The sequence below is a fragment of the Nesoenas mayeri genome, assembly GCF_963082525.1.
Source record: "Nesoenas mayeri genome assembly, chromosome: 2".
Classification (NCBI taxonomy): domain Eukaryota; kingdom Metazoa; phylum Chordata; class Aves; order Columbiformes; family Columbidae; genus Nesoenas; species Nesoenas mayeri.
The window spans coordinates 5,906,599-5,925,863 of record NC_137543.1 but is presented as its reverse complement, the minus strand read 5'-3'; the positions used below and the strand labels follow the sequence as shown (position 1 = coordinate 5,925,863).

Below are 19,265 nucleotides of genomic sequence, written 5' to 3'. Positions count from 1 at the left end.
GGAATAAATTCAGTATAAGAGCCTTATCATCCTACAAATCAAGTCAGATGCAGATAAGTTGCTGTCCTGTTTTCAGCTGGAATAGAGTTAATTTTCTTTCTAGTAGCTGTGTTTTGGATTTAGTATGAGAAGAATGTTGATAATACGCTGATGTTGTGGTTGTTGCTGGGGAGCCAAGGACATTTTCGGCTTCCCACGCTCTACCAGGTGCACGAGAAGCTGGGAAGGGACAAAGCCAGGACAGCTGACCCAAGCTGGCTAAGGGGGTGGTCCTTACCATACGATGTCAAACTGGAGTTGGCCAGGGGGGGAAATGCCTCTGCCCAGAAACAGACAGGTTATCAGTGCCACAGGTGGTGAACAACGGCATTCTACATTGCTTGTGTTGTATATTCTATTATTATTTCTCTCCCTTTGCTGTCCTGTCAAATTATCTCAACCCACTAAAGTTTTGGGGTTTTTTTCACCCCCTTTCCATTTCTGTCCCACATCCCACTGGTCGGGGGATGAGTGAGCGGCTGTGTGGTCCCAGTTGCTCGCTGGAGTTACACCACAACGCTTGTACAACACACAAAGTGGTCACTGGACACATCAAATTCAACCTCCGAATTTGCGTGTCCTTTTACTTACTAGCAAAGAAAACAACGCTTTAGAACTCTTACTTGTCCAGAGCCACATTTCTGCTTTAAAATAGGTTGCAACCAGAGCTATATACACATATGCGTACTCCAAAATGTGGACTTAAGTTGCCACCTTTATCCATTCATTGGGATCACCCAGCCTGCAGATCTCAATTTCCTTTTCCAAAGCTCAAGGTCACTTATTCCTTTTTTTACTCTTTTTCCCTTGTTCCTTTCTTCCCTCTCTTTTCCTTCTTCTTTTTTTTCCTTCACCAGAGTACCTTCCCCTTTTGAATGTCCATCTTATATTTGCTGCAAGTTTCCAAGCCACGTATCACCCCACAGTTGGGAAATCATTATTTTCCTGGAATGCTCTTTCAAATGTTATCCAGGCGGATCATTTGAGGATGGAGTGTCCCCATTCCCCATAGCGTTCAGTCTGTTCCTTTACTTCTCCCAAGCACCTGCTCATCCCAGGCCACCACGTGTCTCCATTTACACTTGGAAGACATTTAGCTCAACTATCTTCTTGCATCCCTCATTTTTTTCTGCATGTTACATTTCTGTTATTTCTTTTCTTACTCTGACCATATGTAAACTGTGCCTGGATAGCCAAATATTCATATATGACACCTTTCATATCATTTTTGATGGAGCCCCTCTGTAAAAGTTCTTCTGGTCTCTCGCTTTCTAACCACAGCATGTGGGCTACCAGAGCTAAGGCTGCTTCAACAGTGAGGACAAAAATGAAGGCGCTGTCCTCATATTTGGTCATATTTCGAGTCTCACGTATGATCATTGAGAAGTTTAGGGATCCCGCTCTGACAGATTGCTTCTAACATCTTAGTGCTGTAGTATGAAATTAAGTGCCTGAAGAAGGAGTCCAGATAAGCAGCACTATCTCTGAAACTCTCATGATGTCCAATAGACCTAATCTAGACATTATTTTTATTGAGTAATTATCACTTACTGCAAAAGAACTCAAGCAATGTAACTCCCAAGTCAATCCTTTCATCTAGCGAAAGATGCCCCTGCCCACAGCAGGTAGGTTTAACCAGATGGTAGTTAAAGGTCCCTTTCAACCCAAATCATTCTATGACTATTATATCCAGAATAAATAATCTATTTATTCTATAGAATAAATAACCTATAGCTCTCTTAGTTATCTTGGTTACTCTTTGACCTCTGTGAGACAGTGATGTGATCTCTCCATAGTGCCAGAAGTTATATGATTCACAGAGACCAGAATCACTCCCAGACACCAACAGTATGAGGGGGTGTCGGGGTCAGAACTGAAAGGGAGAAACAAGACATCAATCCAGTTTGCTTTGTAACTTGTGACCACGCTTCAAACATGAATATGTGAAAGGCTACAAGAACAAAATGTCAGAGAACCAAAGAGAAAGACATCAATGCTCCAGCAGAAATCAGCAGGCGGGAAACAAAGAATGGTGCTTTCCAGCCCACAAGCTGCTTCTGGACAATGTCAACTTGCAAAAGCCACCAAGTGTTAGTACTTTTTTCTTCCCACATTGTCCTTTCAGCCTAGAACTTCAAAGTTCTCCTCCGATTTTCAAATACTAACAAGCTGGTTCTCACCAACCTACTGGCCACCTGCAAGTGGGCAGAGTGGCAGAAGAGCACCATGAGAGCACATAGAGCACAAAACATCTGTCCTCGCTGTTAATTACCCGGGTGGCTTAACCGATCCCTCTACACAGAATTGTACAAATTACTACTTCAATCCTTCCGAAGGGAGGCAGAGAAATGCTTTTAATTACAAACTGCAATGTTGAATTAAGTCATCCAAACAGCAAGCCTCATCCAAACAATGAAGAGGATGCTTAGGGCTTACCCACAAGTCAGCAACCCAGCTGAACGTTAAATGTGAATTCAAACTACAAAATAACTCCATCTTCAGGCAAACCTCTAGCCAACAAAGGGGGAAATGGAGAACATTCTTAGTGCTATTTATCACACTTGAACACAATGATGCATTCAGTTTTCCATACCTTAGAAAGCGATCTTGAACTAATTCCAGATGCCTTTTCTAACGATTTGAAACAAATTGAAGTATTTTCTGCACTTGTAAAGAGCAATGCTTCCATTCAATACCATCTCTGTTCTTTACCACTGCAAAAGGCCTATGTAGTGAATAGAGACATCAAAACCACACACCCAAACCCCAAAACAAACAACAAAACAATAGGCACAAGCACCTATTCCTCCTTTAATGCTGTTTCTCCCTTGCAGAAGGTAAGACCAGAAATTCTGTATTTTTCATCCCATATGTCCCTTCCCTTACCCCTTGTTTGCCAAGATGTAGTGTTTAGATTAGCAAATAAATGTGGCTCCCCATCCTTTATTAGTTGACATTTGCACCCGCTTAGATATGTAGGAAACAGCATAACCATTATCTTCATTTTTTTCATTTTTCCTTTAAGTCACTAAAAGGCTGGTAAAACATCACTTGTTGCTTCCCCAGCCTTCCTACCAACACCTTTCCCTTCCTTTTCCTTGTCATTACATCCCATGTCTCTCCTCTTGCCTTATATATTATGAGAGATATTAGTGCCCATATGAACCCAAGTTCCACTGAGCTTAATGAGCTCTAATGCCTTGAGCTTTACTCCTTTGTCACTGGCATGTCTGGAAACCGGTGCCACCGAGGCCCTGAATCCATGTTCCCTCTGGTATTCACATTGTATATAGTTTAATGAAACACAGAAATTATTTGTCTGCCACTTATTAAAGAAATAAGCTAGGATGGCTGTATTTTGTGCAGTACCTTTGCAAGCATATTCAATACCCCTTCAGACTGTGGCTAGCAGCATTTTTGTGTAAAATCTAAAAATAAGTAGTTTTTAATTTACAAAACTCAACCGGTGACCTACAACTTAGAAGCAGTCGTGCTTTCCTTGAATAAGAAATTTTCCCCCATACCCACACTGGATTTATCTCGGAAAAACATGAACACTCTCACGGTTTAGTTTCAAACTAGAAAATTCACAGTTAAGAGCTGAGGATACGCTTTATTTTATCACTTTAGATAGTGAAAGCAGCTGCAGGAACATCTTTAACATGCGAGAGATCCAATAAGTATCTAACGCGGTTTCAAAAGATAAGGCTGTGGTTTTCAGCATCACTGCAAAGGGGTAAAACACAGGTTCATAATAATGGAATGAGATCTGATGAGAGCGTAGGCTTTCAGCAGAACTCACCTATGAGAATCTTTTTTTCCTATTACATCTTGGGTTTTTTGTTGGTTTTTTCCCTCCACCTGCTTCTTGTAAGCAACTTAAGTTCTGGTTTGAGTTGATACAAACCAAAACTCGGTGCCACCCGAGCCATGACGGCAACAACGTGGGAGGAGACCGCAAATAATGGCATCTTACTATAGGGAGATCCAAATCCTCACAGATTTTTTTCCTCTGGCAACGGTTTCCTCCTGCAGTGTCACTATCAGGTCTTTATTCCATGGGGTATCTAGTCCATTTTTGGTCTATGCATTATTTTAAGGATCCTGTGAAAGTGTAAAAAAAGGCACATCCGAGTTTCATACAGAGAGGCCTACACCTCCATTGAAGTTTTACATTAAAGGGGATTTGCAAGTCAGAAACAATTAGGAAAAAATACCAGTACTGTTTTCTAATCACATAACAAGACCCAAACAATAAAGCTCCACTTCCTTGCCCTGGTGGGAAGTTTCCTCCTTCTGAATGAAGCTCTCCCTTTCTAAACAACACACCCTTATGCAAATATTCCGAATCCATACTAACTATTCCCAAGCATTCCCTCATTAAACGCCCAAACTAAAAACCACTGGCCCAGTTCACAGAGATATTTATTCTTCGGCATTGTCATTTCTACGTGAACTTGGGTTTCTTCTCTGTTTTAGTTTTGGTTTGTTTGTGGTTTGGAGGGTTGGTGGGGTTTGGGGTTTTCTTTTTAAACCTTTGACTCTCATTAGCTTCCTCAACAAAAATACTCCAGTCAGAAGAGCTGAAGGTGACAAGCACTATAGTTTTAGGAACCTTACATTGCACCAGCAATTAAAAAGCACAAGAAATCCCCTGCTCTCCTAAAATCCTCTGACTTGTCACCCACATGAGAGCAAACAAGGATTTCGGAAACAACAGAGGAGCACGATGGGGCAAGAGAGCCCAACCAACAGAGGGACTGATTTAAAACAACTAGAAGAATGGGAGCATTTTCTGCAAACCACAAGTTGTACAAAAGGACAATGAAATAAGAAGTTCATTATCAAAGGATAAGCAAAGCCAAGCAACATTTAGATAGGAATTTACCCTCTGTATGAATAGACGCCTGTCCTTTAATACTAAACACTTGCTAAACAAGTTTCAAAAGGTATATAACGAGGCCTGAGTAATAATTATGTTTTATAGTCTTATTCATCTACATGACAAGTTCAACTTCAAACAATTTTTAGATTGATCTAGCTAAGCCAGTGAAACCTCCCCTCTTGGGAATTCTTCTAAAATTGGCTTATTCAAAATAAATCTAAATTAGTAGCAGGAAGTGTGTGACTGTGCTAGATGAAAATTTAAATTTCATTATTTTCTCACATTAAGAAGTTCTAACGTGAATTTTGCGACCGAAATAAGAACACAAGAAAAAGCACCACTGAGAAAAAACAGTTCTAAAGCTCCAATCTGTGACATTAGGAGCTCGAACAGATACCTACAGTATCTAACACCACCTGCCAAATCAGCTCCTCATCCAGCCACACAGTTCTAGTTTGTTGGGTTTTTTTTCCTAAACTACACACAAAATCAGCAATTTAATTCGCTATATGCACATCTGTGTTGTAAAACCAACATATATTCCCACTACCCAGGACGACGTGCTGAGATTAGTTTACTCCTCGGAAGAGTGAAGACTCAATGTTCACTCCACAGCCCCCTTGCTTCAGTCACACTGCAACACAGGTTGGAAGTGACATAACGAGACATACAATTCACATATGTTTAAAACACACAGGCTTCAGATTTATACGTGTTTTATGGAATTACGTGGAGCGCCATCTCATTCTTCACACAGGTGCAAAGTTAACATGAAACATATTCTCCACATTCCGACTATAAAATTACTTGTACAAGGGAACGTAAACGGGTTGTTGTTGAAAGAACTGTTGGGAAAACACAAATGGGGCAAAGCAGCTAAAACTAACTAGGAGGGGGACTAAATCAAGGAAGGAGAAAGACTTGGTTTTAGTTGGGATTGGTCTGCACAAAGTAACACCTGCACAACCATTTCTTTCTGCAGCAGGGCTGAGTGAGCCTAGTTTAAGTTTACTTAAACTTAAGTTTACTTAAGTTTTATTTTTCAGTTGCCTGTTTAACTAAGGTTGAATGGAGACTAAAATCTACAACAACGACAAAACACAACCGAGCAGCACTGACAAAAAAAAAATAGAAGAGGACAAATTACAACAGGAGAGAATTAATGACTTTTCCCACCTGTGTGATTAAAAACATCAGTTTCACAAAGAAAATTTGGCAGCACTGTGGACAGCTCAATGAGAATCAAATTGAAGAGACAACACTGAGGGCAGCGAGAGAGAAAAATATCAAAGTAAACTTTGGACTGACTTGATAACATCATTATCAATGGTACTTTCCCATCTAAATCAGTGGTTTCCTTTTACGTTGCTGTGTCCAGTTTTGTGAAGTCATGCAGTCTAAAAAAGAAAACTCTTCTTTTTAGAAAGCCTGGTCATCAGGTATCACACAGCTTCCCAACCGCAACAAGGCTATAAAGAAGATAGTTAGCAGAAATATTTTGCCTTAATACAAAATGCAAAGACACTACAGAAACAGATGAAATAACGCCAATACTAAAACTTATTGAAAAGCACTAAGTCTGCTCTGAAAAGGTAATAGTAAAAGCGAAACAAATTGAAACAGAGAAGTGAAAAGGAATTGTGCTAACCTATGGTGCTCGCTAAATGCACTGGAAGACACCACTTATTAAAAGTATACAAAAATACAGCACCATCTCAGTCTAAGGATTTAGAAAAACGCTCCCTGGACAGAAGTAAAAAGTGTCTTTGAAGCATTATTTCTAGAAATGGTTATTAAAGAGAAGTGCGTACTCACAAATTACAACCCTGGTGTAAGATATGAGATGAACTGGACTTGCATAGTCTATCTGGGGATGATGATATTCAGGTCTGTCTTTTATGTTATCAAAACTGACATGGAAATGTTTAAGTTCAACATCAGGTATTACAATAAATAGGAAAATAAAGCAAAAAAACCCCTTGTGCTGAGTGCAGCATTTCCCTAGTTGAAAGGATAAGAGATACTTTTCATTCTACTGGGCTCCTTTGTGTGTACATCAGAGAGGATGCACGATACTAAAGCAATTTAATTGGACAATGGATGGAACCGATCCCTACCCACAGCCACTACAGTTAAAACTACATCATATTTTCCACCAGCTATTTTTTTTTTTTCTAGTTCATAACTTACCAAAAATAAGACATTGGAGGTTGACTTTTCTTAATTTTCAAACTTAGTAATATTTTCTGTTAGCCTGAGTATTAGAAATTCCACCACTAAAAATATGACCAAGTAAACTTGAAATCAGGGAGGGAATACACAACAAAATTTCGACAAGTCTTACAAGTTTCATAAACCTGTTGTCGGCACATGCTTAGCTGACACAAACCAGACTTTCATTACGCATGTAAAGTTCCTAATTAGCGAGAACTGTGTATGTTGGCAAAGCTAATTTAGCAGGTAGAAGTTTACCGCGTTCATCAACCTGATCCTTGCAATTTCTGGAAAGTCAAAAGTATTCAGAGAGGCTGTTTGCTCAAATGGAAAAATCTTTCCCTCCTATATTGTTTAAGTAAAAGAATGGACCATCCTATGATAATTTATGACATATTTTCCGTCTCAGAGTTAAAGGATTTAACTCCCTTTCCCACCCTTCTGTGAAACAGAAGACCGGGCAGTGATTGCAGTGCAGCACAGAGTACATAAATTGTGAAAGCCATAGTTTCCTGGAAGTCAGGATTGTTTGGCTCTTTCTATATACATTACAACATGTCACTATATACATAAACATAACAACGCTCCAAAAGTGCAAAACATCAAGACAAATTAAGTGTGCAAAATCCCATGTCACTGCAGTGTCAGTAAGAGAACCACTGCTGAAATGTTTCACTTCTCCTATAGCAAATATGCTTTAGTTCACTAAGGAAAGGAGAAAGTTTGGTTCACATGCATGACAACTACAATTATCTTTTCATCAAATGACTACCTCACCTTTAAGCCACTTTAAGACTAGCTGAAGCAACATAAAAATACACAGTCTTCTCTTTAGGAAAATACACTGGCCACAGCAATAGTACACTTGAAAAAGTTACACTGTGTTTTAACATTGTCGAGTACAATCCAAATTTAAGGAAAATTTCCCATGCAAAAAGGAAAAGAGCTGAAATTAAGGTCTCATTTCTTCTTCCATCTACGGCAGCTTACAATGGGTTTCCATATAATTTACTGTCTAAAATTAAGCCGGAGAAACTGGGCGACTCTGTGACAACAGCAGGTTCAGATCTTAGAAGTTTGAAAAGTCTAGTAACAATTTTAAAGAGGTATCTTACAACTAAATGACAAGTGGGAAAATCACCTTAGTTTCACTACTTTGGTACAGGGGGCTCAAAATGGTTCCTTGCACTAGAAAAAGTGGTTTGTATTTTACATATAAAGCCATAATCCTCTTCACAAAGTCACTCTTTTTCAGACAACTGCTGCTTCAATAGTAAATGAAGACCTTAAACAGCAGGCAAAAATCAAATATTCTGTCAAAGAATAAAAAGAGAAGCTATAGCACGCAAAGTTTAGAATTTAGAAATACATGAATACCAAGTAGTATAAGCTACAGAAGTTTTCACAAGTTTTAATCAATTCTTTCAAAGGAATGACAGGATTTTTATTATGCTGCTTTGACATTTTTCTGCGCTTCTAGAAAAAGATACACCAAAATGTAGCAGTGTCAAACTTTTTTATCTTAAAAAAAAGCATTCTCTCTTATATTTTCAGATTTTCTTGAAGGCAAAAAAAGGTGTAAGAGCGCAATGTTTGAGCAAATTCAACACCAAGTTGAGATCTCAAACAGTATTTGGAAAAAAAGAACGGGGACCGTAGGTTTCCTAACCATGAAAACAGCAATTTCGTGATGACCCTTTCTTGTATAAAAAACATCTTACTCCCAATGTAACAGCATGTTCGAACAAAGTTTCCACGTTCCGCAGCAATTTTTTGAAATTAGTCAGATACGGCCTCCTAACTTGCTTTATACTCTTTCCAGAAAAAAAAAAGAATAAAGATGAAAATAGCAAACCCTGTGGCAAATTGAGCGATTACATGGGCAGCAGGCCAACAGCACAAGGTTGGCTGCGGTGTCCAGTCTGGCAACGGGAGCTGGAAGCACAAAGTAGCTCGTGTGCTCGGCAGCATTCGGAGAAGCAAACGGCAGCAAGATCTAAGCTACAGGAGATAGGAACGGGGCGCTGAAGCGGTGTCAAGGATGTGCTGACAGACATGTAGAGGCTGGAGCTCTTGTACATTCGTGGCAGCTGCTGCTTCACACTTCTTGCTCGCTCTTCGGAACAGGATTTCAGAGTACATTCATTTTATAGGTATCAGATTAACATATGGAAAGGGACTTTCACTGGCAGCTCACGGGCCACGTGTAGCCTTACCCAAGACAACTAAGCATCCTGCTGACAGCCCCCATTTCCAGGCTGGTTCACAGCACAGCCACGCGCTCTTAAGAAAAAACCCTCTACTGAAATGCCCTGTTTTACGATTCGGTGTGGAGGAGGAAGCTGTTTGGACTGCTAGAAGCTGCTGTGCCGCGAAGGCTCTCGGTGGATGATTTCACAGGAAGGAAACGGAGAGCCTCACCATGCGGAGAACAACTCACAGCTCATACCCCAGAACAGACACGGTCGCTGCCCAGATCTGCGCAGGGGAAAAGGGCTGAGCCGCGGAGATAAACAAGGAGGTGAACAAGACAGAAGGTGAGTTTGTCTGGAGGGAGCAGAATACCACAAGCCTGAGATGCACACCAGTAACATAGAGCAACCTAGGACTCTAATAAGTATAGAGTTTGTTCTAGCAAGAGAGGGTTGTTCCAATATGGGGAAAATACCTTTACACACCGAAGGTGGGTCCCCGATGGCAAACAGTAAGATCATTCCGAGTCACAGGATAGACAGGGGGCAAATCAAGGAGCATAAAGAGACTCTCACACGGTAAACTACTCTCAGCCCGTACACTGGCAATATTTTCAATGCTTTAGCTCCTTAGGTATAACTTCTGAAAACTGGTAGGAGGTGAATATAACAGCCTTAGCAACAACAGCACAATTTGAGCACCATGAACACCTGTATATTAGGAAGAGAACCTGACACTAGAAGCAAACAAATGATACATCACTAGTTACACATGGTTATTGGTACTGAAAGGCGAAAATGATGCTATACACAAAATCAAAATCTTGAACATCAGTCTGAACACACATGGCTGCAGAGACTTATCTTCCCGGTGTGTCTAGTAAAAGCCTTTGTACACTGCAGAAAGAAAAGAAAGCAAAAACAGGAGAGCTGTTCCGTTAGGAGGAAAACCAGAATCCTGGTTGTCTGTCTTGATTTTTGTCCCTTAAAAAGGGAAAGTCAGGGAAAAAAAAAAAGAAGTGAGCACCTAACTGTGGTAAGATGTAAATGCTCTTACAGCACAATCACTTGTAAGAGAGGTAGTAAAGGACACCTCAGCAACAGGTCCTGCATTTCACTACACTATTCTTTGCTGGATTATCCCTCTAAGGGAGAACATTTTATGCAGAACTGTTGAGAACAGTAATATAAAACAAAGTTCCACATATTTGGAAACTTTTCTAGATGAAAACTGAGTACCAGTCACCCAAATATCAGTTTCTAGATTAGAAGAGAATCCTCACCACAGAAAGTCTAACAGTAAAAAGAAAAAGCCTCTCCTATATTAACTGCACAAACTCCCACAGCATTAACCTATCTTTCCCCTAAATAACATGAAATGCTCCTGAGCGAGTCAGTAACCTTTCTTCCCTCCACATTCATCTTCCCTTTGCTCCTAGCCTTCACTACACACCTGAGCCTGAAGACATTTAAGGCACCGATAACCTCTCCCAGCCCTCCCCGACATCTGGACACTGTTCACCTCCCTCCAAACACCACAAACCATAGAATCACAGAATCCCAGAATGTCAGGGGTTGGAAGGGACCTGGAAAGCTCATCCAGTGCAATCCCCCCATGGAGCAGGAACACCCAGATGAGGTTACACAGGAAGGTGTCCAGGCGGGTTGGAATGTCTGCACAGAAGGAGACTTCACAACCTCCCTCGGCAGACTGGGCCAGTGTTCTGTTACCCTTACTGAGAAGAAGTTTCTTCTCAAATTTAAGTGGAACCTCCTGCGTTCCAATTTGTACCCCCCGTCCCTTGTCCTATCATTGGTTGTCACTGAGAAGAGCCTGGCTCCATCCTCCTGACACTCACCCTTTATATATCTGTAAACATGAATGAGGTCACCCCTCAGTGTCCTCTTGTCCAGCTCCAGAGCCCCAGCTCCCTCAGCCTTTCCTCACACGGGAGATGCTCCACTCCCTTCAGCATCTTTGTTGCCCTGCGCTGGACTCTCTCCAGCAGTTCCCTGTCCTGCTGGAACTGAGGGGCCACAACTGCACACAGTATTCCAGGTGTGGTCTAAGCCTTTCCTCACACGGCAGATGATAACCAGCGCAGCCGTGTGACAAACACGCCGTTAGCGAAACCACCAGCACTCGTGTCCACAGCCACCCCGGGAGGACGCGGCCGCCGGCGGGATGAGGGCGGGAGGAAATGGAGACCCCGGGCCCCAGCCGGCGGGAGGCCGAGCTGGCACAACAGCCCAGCCCCGGCCTGGGGAAGGCGGCACGTAGCGCTCAGCCGAGGGGACACCCCGGGGAGGGGGAATCGCTGCCATGTCCCAGCGCCCCGGCAGCGGCGAACACAGCCCCGGAGAGGGGCCCCTCCTCAGGCCGGGCCCGGCCTCCCGCCGCGCTGGAGGGAGGGGAGAGGAGGGCAGGGGAAGGCGACCCTCCCCTAAAAGGGGCCTCCGGACACGCAGGCTCGCTCGGCCGCCCTCCCCGAGGTGGCGGCAGCGGCCTGACCCCTCCTTCCCCCGCCAGTGCGGCCGCGGCCTCAGCGGCTCCAGCCAGGCCCGGGTGTCCCCCCCCCCCCACCCGCCCTCACTAAACGGCTCCCCGGCGGCCGTTGGCGCCTCGTGCCCCAAGCGTCACCCCCCTCACACGCTCCCCACAGCCGGGAGAGCCAGAGAAAGTCGCTCCGGGAGGGGAACGCGAACCGTCCGAAGCCTCACCGGGTCCGGCGGAGGGGGCTCCCGGGTACATGTCTCCGTGTGCGGCGGCGGAGGCGGCGCCTCGCTCCAGGTCCCGGCAGCTCCAGGGGAGGGAAGGGGGGGAAGGGAGCGAGCCCGAGCCCCGGCTGCGCTGTCGGGGGAAAGGGGAGGAGGAGGAAGGGGAGGGGAGGAGGGAGGGAAAGAAAAGGGGAAAAAAAGAAAAAAAAAAAGGAAAAAAAAAAAAAAAAAAAAAAAGGAGGGAGGAGGGCCGGGCCGACGCCGGGAAACCAGGTTACTCAGCGGCACTGAAGAGCGGGGCGGTGGGTGGGGAGAAGGGAGGAGCCGCGGGGTCACGGGGAAGGGCCGCCCCGCCTCCCCCTCCTGCCCGCGGCGGGCGGGAAGCGGCCGCTTCGGTCCTCGGTCTGCGCTCCTCGATCCCCGCTCCTCGATCCCCCGGGGAGCTGAGCGCCCTCCTGCCGCCTCCCCGCGCTGGAGCTGAGCAGCTCTGCCCCAGTCCTGCCGTCAGTACCTTGTGGTTCGCTCGCACAGCCTCTCAACGTGGCTAACCCGGCAGAAAACATGTGGAGCAGGAGCCTTTCTAGGCCCCGGAGACACCCACCATGGCTGCTTTTTACCCTTGGGCAGGTGCAATATCAACAGTCACACTAAAACAAAGCACAGAGCCACGAAGATGCTGAAGGGAGTGGAGCATCTCCCGTGTGAGGAAAGGCTGAGGGAGCTGGGGCTCTGGAGCTGGACAAGAGGAGACTCAGGGGTGACCTCATTCATGGTTACAGATATATAAAGGGTGAGTGTCAGGAGGATGGAGCCAGGCTCTTCTCAGTGACAACCAATGATAGGACAAGGGGCAGTGGGTACAGACTGGAACACAGGAGGTTCCACTTCTTCATGGTGAGGGTGGCAGAGCCTGGCCCAGGCTGCCCAGGGGGGTTGTGGAGTCTCCTTCTCTGGACATTCCAACCCACCTGGACACCTTCCTGTGTAACCTCATCTGGGTGTTCCTGCTCCATGGGGGGATTGCACTGGCTGAGCTTTCCAGGTCCCTTCCAGCTCCTGACACTCTGGGATTCTGTGTGTGCTGCAGCCGGGACTGCCGGAGACTTGTTCTGTCTTTCAATGAGACCTCAGGAAAATTAACAGTGTGGCTCTGGCTCTGTCCCCACTACCTCTCCTTCAAAGCAGTTTACCTAGTTATGCATGTTTAAAATGAGAACTATAATGGCATCAATATTACATGTACTCTACACTCTTGAATGCCCTGTTTACTCGAAAATTGCATTTGATTGTCTCACTGCCTTTATTCCTCTTGTATGGTTCGTCAAACCAATTAATATCCTCCTTCATCAGCTCGAAGCATCTCACAGTTCCAAAGTTACATCAGCTACTTGTTTACTCTTCTCTTTGGGTCATACTTGTAGATATTCAAGGGCTGCTGTTACCAGCTCAGCTTTCCCTTCAAGGGAACTGTTCCTGAAACCATTGTCACCACTGGAGTTTCCACAGGAGTGATTTTGTATTTGTCTGCATTCCAAGCTCCTCAAGTTGCTGGAAAGTAACAGTTTAGCAGTAACTATAAACAAATAAAGGACAAAATTGTGGGTCAAATTTAGTGCTAGAGTAAAGCCAAGTAGCTCTAGCAAAATTATAAACTTCAAAGATGTATTTGCCAAGCGAGCTGACAAAGGGGTTGTTGTTTTCCCCTCTGTGAGGAGCTGGGTAACATTTTGGCACAACCACCAATAATTTCTGGTTTCTGCTCTATATCCTTGCTAGAGGCTGAAAGGCGGGAGGAGGAATTCCCAAAAGAAGAGAGTTATCTGAGGCAAGTTTGGCCTTTCTGCTATATCAGATAGTACTAAATGCTGAGGTGATGAGGAAACCATGCAGTCCCTGTAGTGACATCTAATTTTTTTGATACTCTATTTAAATTAATCTCTTCAGTCTGATTAGGAAGATAACTCTAACATTACAAATACTGTTATTCCTGTCAGCCATTTAAGTACAAAGGAGTACAAAAATACACTGAATAGTTTCTGGAAAAGTCTACTTGACTAATTTGGTCACCCTGATGAGCAGCACTATAGGTGTCCTCCCATCAGATCGTGTTTGTAGGCACGTGGAATGAGCTCAATACAGACTTCCAGGAAAAGAGACACCTATAGATGGACAGAAACCAAACTGACTGTTGGACACAGAAACTGGTAATTCCATCTCACCTTTCTACACCATTCTGCTTGTGAAATCCTGGCCTGAAGCAACGGCCAGTGAAGCGTACGTGCTGAAGGGATGTACTCACATGGGACTTCACTGGATACACCGCGTAACTGGAAAAAAGAAACAAAAAATAGATTGTGGGAGTCTGGTATCTGTTTGAAAATAACAAGCTAACAACCAGCAAAAGATAGGTGAAATATAAGGGGGGTTCCACAAAACAATAAATACATACCCCACACTTTTTTAGGGCTCCACAGGATACTCTGCAATTCATTTCAGAAATTCCCTGGAAAACAGGGATCTCAAAAACAATTAATACCTGGAACAACCGAGAGTGCAACATACTCTTATTGATTGAAAGCTGATTTTTGTGGATTTAGCACTTCATAAGCAAAGGGGCTTATCGCTGTGTATATATGACTGCAGACTTGCACAATCAGTTAAATAATAAATCAGTTACATTGTTTTATTTAAGCGTTATTTTCTCATGTAGAAATCCTGCAGGCTATTTTCACGCTACCGCACACTTCCAGCAGCATTTCTGTGTCACTGAGGAGAGTCGCAGCTCTTTCCTAAGTCTGCTCTTCAAGTAACATGACACACACTCATTTGGGGCTTTATTTCTAATGCTTTCTGTAACTGACGATATTCTGGAGCATGGTGGAACCTAATTATGTCTTACCAGGCAATTTCACCCTAAAAAGACCTCTAGTTTTTTAAGAGGTTTGGTTTTAAAGATAGGTTTGAAAGCTCTATTAAAGCATTCTTTTATACGTGCCCTTTATATGTTATCTTAACTATTATATAGTGGTATAAGAACTGCTTAAGCACTTAAAATCATGTTTCTTTAAAGAAAAAATTGAGTGCCTGTTGGACATGATACCTATCATAACTGCTGGATTTCAAGCTGACATTTCCCAGAACTGATATCTCTCAAAGAAGGAATTATTAGTTTTGGAAAAACTGAGCATTTTCACCTAATTTTGGAAGCAAAGATGGTATTTAGGAACAGCTTTTAAAATCATTTCTATCAGCAGGAGCAATCTGGGGAAAATATTTTACATACAAACAGGCTAGTGACAAATGAAATGGCTTTTCTTTTGATGAGAGAACATACATCGATCTCACTGAGCAACAACCTTTCCCTTTTTAACCTGAATTAACTCAAAACTCCCATAGTTTATAAATGTCTTTTAGTCATTGATAACGATACAGTGGCAAAAAAGCCATTTTCTTCTTGACTCCGATGGGATTTAAACTTACATTTTCCTGTTCTCAACTGGAATAACTTTTAAGATGTTATTCTGGAGTGCATTTAGTAGCCATCACATAATCTATGTCATGCTTTGCATAAGAATATATAAGTGAGATCAGGACAAAAGTGAAGAAGACCACAACTCTATGATCTAATATGTTCACACGGTTACAAAGATTTGAGGGTTCTGGTCCGCTCCCCAGGGACTGTTTATTATTTTACAGTTACTGATTTAATCACAATTAATCCATGGTAGAGGGACCCAAACCTGATTTTTGTCTCTCCACCCCAGATGAGCATCCTGATTACTGAGCTACAAAGCCACACTTGATTTCTTTTGCCAAACCAATTGCAATACTTACTAAAAAAAGTATTACTTATTATTAGATTACTAATTTCATTCAAGAAAGACTTTTCTAGGTGATCAGGGCCAACAATACAACAATTAAACGCTATGAAAAAGATGCAGCACCACCTATTGGGGATATAGTAGGTATGCTGGTTATTACAGTTTTAAGTAGTAACAGAGTTTTGTTCTTTGTCATAGTAACTTAGTTCAGGAAAACAAAAACCCAGCTAGGGAGAAAAGTAGTTTCCAAAAAGAAGATACGGGAAGCAAATACCGTGTCTTAGGCACATGAACAGTGGCTCAAATGAAATCAGGGCAACATGATTATTTACCAACACCTTCCTCCCTTGAGAGTGAGAAAGACTTCACCCATTGCTGTTGGGTGAAGGTGCTGCCATGAATCATTTAGGTTGGAAAAGACCTTTAAATCAGTGAGTCCAATCATTAACCTAATACTGCTGCATCCACCACTAAACCATGTCCCTAAGTGCCACATCTACACGTCTTTTAAACCCCTCCAGGGATGGTGACTCCACCACTGCCCTGGGCAGCCTGTTCCAATGCCTGACAACCCTTTCCATGAATAACTTTATTTTATATATTCCAATCTAAACCTTCCCTCGTGCAACTTGTGGCCCTATAGACAGTTACAGGATCGGAAGTGAGAAGTACATACTCGCTGCAAATTTCTCGACCTTACTCCTTGGTCTGCCTCGGAACTGGGTTTTATTAACCAGCATTCCTGACTGGATATCCAGACTTCAAAAAGCTTTGGGAAGCAGCACTACTTTATTTTTCTTTTTTTAGCTTTCTTATTACATAGGAAATTGTTTTCATCATAACTTCATTCTGAGCCCCGACAGAGCAGCCTTATCAGTGTCACTCATTCGATGCAGCAAGACAACCATGAAGCAAGGATGTAGGCAAATCTCATTTAATTAACGTCTTTACCACCCTGAGCCTAAGCTTATGTGAATGTCACATTTACATTTTGAGTCTTCATGTTTTATTTTATAACAACGCGTCGGCATTTTAAATAATTTTTAGCTTAAGCACTGTTATATCAGAACTGTCAGCAGTGTTGCTCCTCCTTCCATCAGACCCCACATGAGTTTCCATTCCTATTTTCACCATTAAAACAGAATAGGAAGAGCTGGCCCCTATCATTCACCTCTTTATCCAACAGCAATTGGAATGCTTGTGTCTCCAAATGTATTTGGTTTCAGTACCACAGCACTAAACATGCTCATTGTTGCAACAAGAATCCCTGGAATACAGAGAACCTGTCTAAAGAAAGCAATTATAAGTAGCCACTATATAAATCCTGCAAAATAAGCTCCTTTCTGTTCAATGCAGGATGTTTTCTGTGGGGCAGATGTTTCAGATGCTGAATGGAACACTGTTGAGTTTCTTAGCTGGCAGTACCTCTAGACAAAAAGGAAAAGCTATCTGAGCAGCTCCTTATCTGAGCTTGGCTAATCTTCAGTTGCTTCTTCACATATATAAATGGAATCTGGTGTGGGATCCACTTAGGAGGGAATCTTTCTTATTTGAATAGCTTGACTGTCCCACAGGTTTTTTTTAGCCTTTTGACAAGCTGTACGTTTCCAGAGGTGGCGTAACGCAAGTTACTCTGAGATCCTGATGCCCTTGAACAAACTCCAGTTTCTGCTTCCTGATGCTTGGAATATAGTTATATACTATATAGGAACTTCCTTCATTAGTAAATTATGCCTGATGTCTATTAAGCCAAGTCATTTGTGAAATCCCATCCCACCTCAAGCAATGACAGAGGTTCCATGATACTACATCCTAATGGTAGCAGGTATTCATTTACTACTTTGAGTTAGATACTAAAAATGAGGACATTTGCCCTCTGCCTTGTGTAGGAAGTACATGTTTCAATTCAGAGCTATTGACCCCACTAATAAGGTTAAGAACTCACAGGGTAAGTGCTGCAACACTCTGCATTTATCACCTCCAGCAGTAGGCAGGGTCAGATCTTCATTCAGTGAAACTTTGAATGATTTGTGATTGTGAGGAAAGGATGGACACAAGAGGTCAAGTCCCTCTTGCCAATCTCCATTTTCACTTGTAATGGTCTAATAAATCGTCAGATTTTTATGAAGGAGCATTACAATAGTGGGCTGTCGGATGCGCTTTGCTGGTAGTGGAAAATTGTCCTTTTTAGGATTCTAAGCTTTCAGGCTTTTTGCAAATTCTTGAATAATTTTGCTCAAGCTTATTTTTGAAAGTTTGACTTATTTATAATAGAATGGCTGTGGCTGGAAGGGACATCTTCACCAGCTCAGGTTGCTCAGAGCCCCATCCAGCCTGGCCTGGGATGTCTCCAGGGATGGTTCATCCACCACCTCTGTGCCCAGCCTGGGCCAGGCTCTCACCACCCTCATTCTGAACAATTTCTTCCTCATGTCTAGTCTGAAAAATGATGGGCAGGTCTCCAGCACTTGGGCACAAGCAGTAATGAGAATGCACTTCCATGCAGCCTTGCCCAGCACATCTGAGCTAGGGAGGACCTGTTTGTTGGGGCACCACGCTGTGCTTGCCATTGCCACCAGATACTTGGGGCACAACTGACCTGCAAGTCATGGGGACCCTGCGGTGGACAATTGGATTCTGCAACCATTGTGTCACCCTCACAGCCATATCTGCTCTACAAACCTCCTCTAGAGGTCAACCTTGAAATACCAGAGCAGCAGCTCCCTGCATCAGCTGCATGATCACCAAGTGATAGCACAAGAGGAACCTGGGCAAGCTGGGCCAGGGTTTGACCACCCTCAGTATCAAAAATTTCTTCCTCATGTCCAGCCTGAACCTCCCTCCTTTAGTTTAAACCCATCACCCCTTGTCCCATCACAACAGGCCCTGCTACAAAGTCTGCAGGGGGGTCTCACCAGAGTGGAGCAGAGGGGCAGAATCCCCTCTTGCCTGCTGCCCACGCTCCTGGTGATGCAGCCCAGGACACAATTGGCTTCTGGGCTGCGACTACACGTTGTGGGCTTAAAATGCCAAATAACATACGCGTGGAAATCAAGATGATGCTGAAACAGGCTGAGAGAGAAAACCACGGGCAGAATAAAGTACCTTTTAACAACTGAGTGCCTGAAAACCTTCATTTCCCTTTTATTTCTTTATTTCTTTTTGCAGTGTCTCGCTCCTGGTATTTGCTGTAGTTCCTTGTATTCATTTAAGGCTGAGGCCTTTAGTTCCCTTAACATCGTTTTTTTCTCTGTACAAAGGAAGAAATTCTGGCTATTTAGAGTTCTGAATATTCGTTATAGACTTATAAAAACAAACGTCTGATCTGACTGGAAGTGCTAACGAATAAAGGGAGTGTTTGTGGTGCCTGGAGCTGTTACAGACACCCTGAAAGAA

The 19,265-nt window shown here is 43.2% G+C and overlaps 1 protein-coding gene across 2 annotated transcripts in view; it reads right to left on the bottom strand.

The window, feature by feature from the left end:
* The window catches only part of AGO2 (argonaute RISC catalytic component 2), a 50,267-nt gene extending 37,680 nt beyond the window's left edge, over positions 1-12,587 (bottom strand). For both annotated transcript variants that reach the window (XM_080338594.1, XM_080338595.1), the window contains exon 1: positions 12,052-12,587. In XM_080338594.1, coding sequence (XP_080194720.1) covers positions 12,052-12,082 — 31 coding nt within the window. In that variant the 5' untranslated portion in view covers positions 12,083-12,587. The remainder of the gene's footprint in view (positions 1-12,051) is intronic.
* Between the last annotated feature and the right edge of the window lie 6,678 nt (positions 12,588-19,265).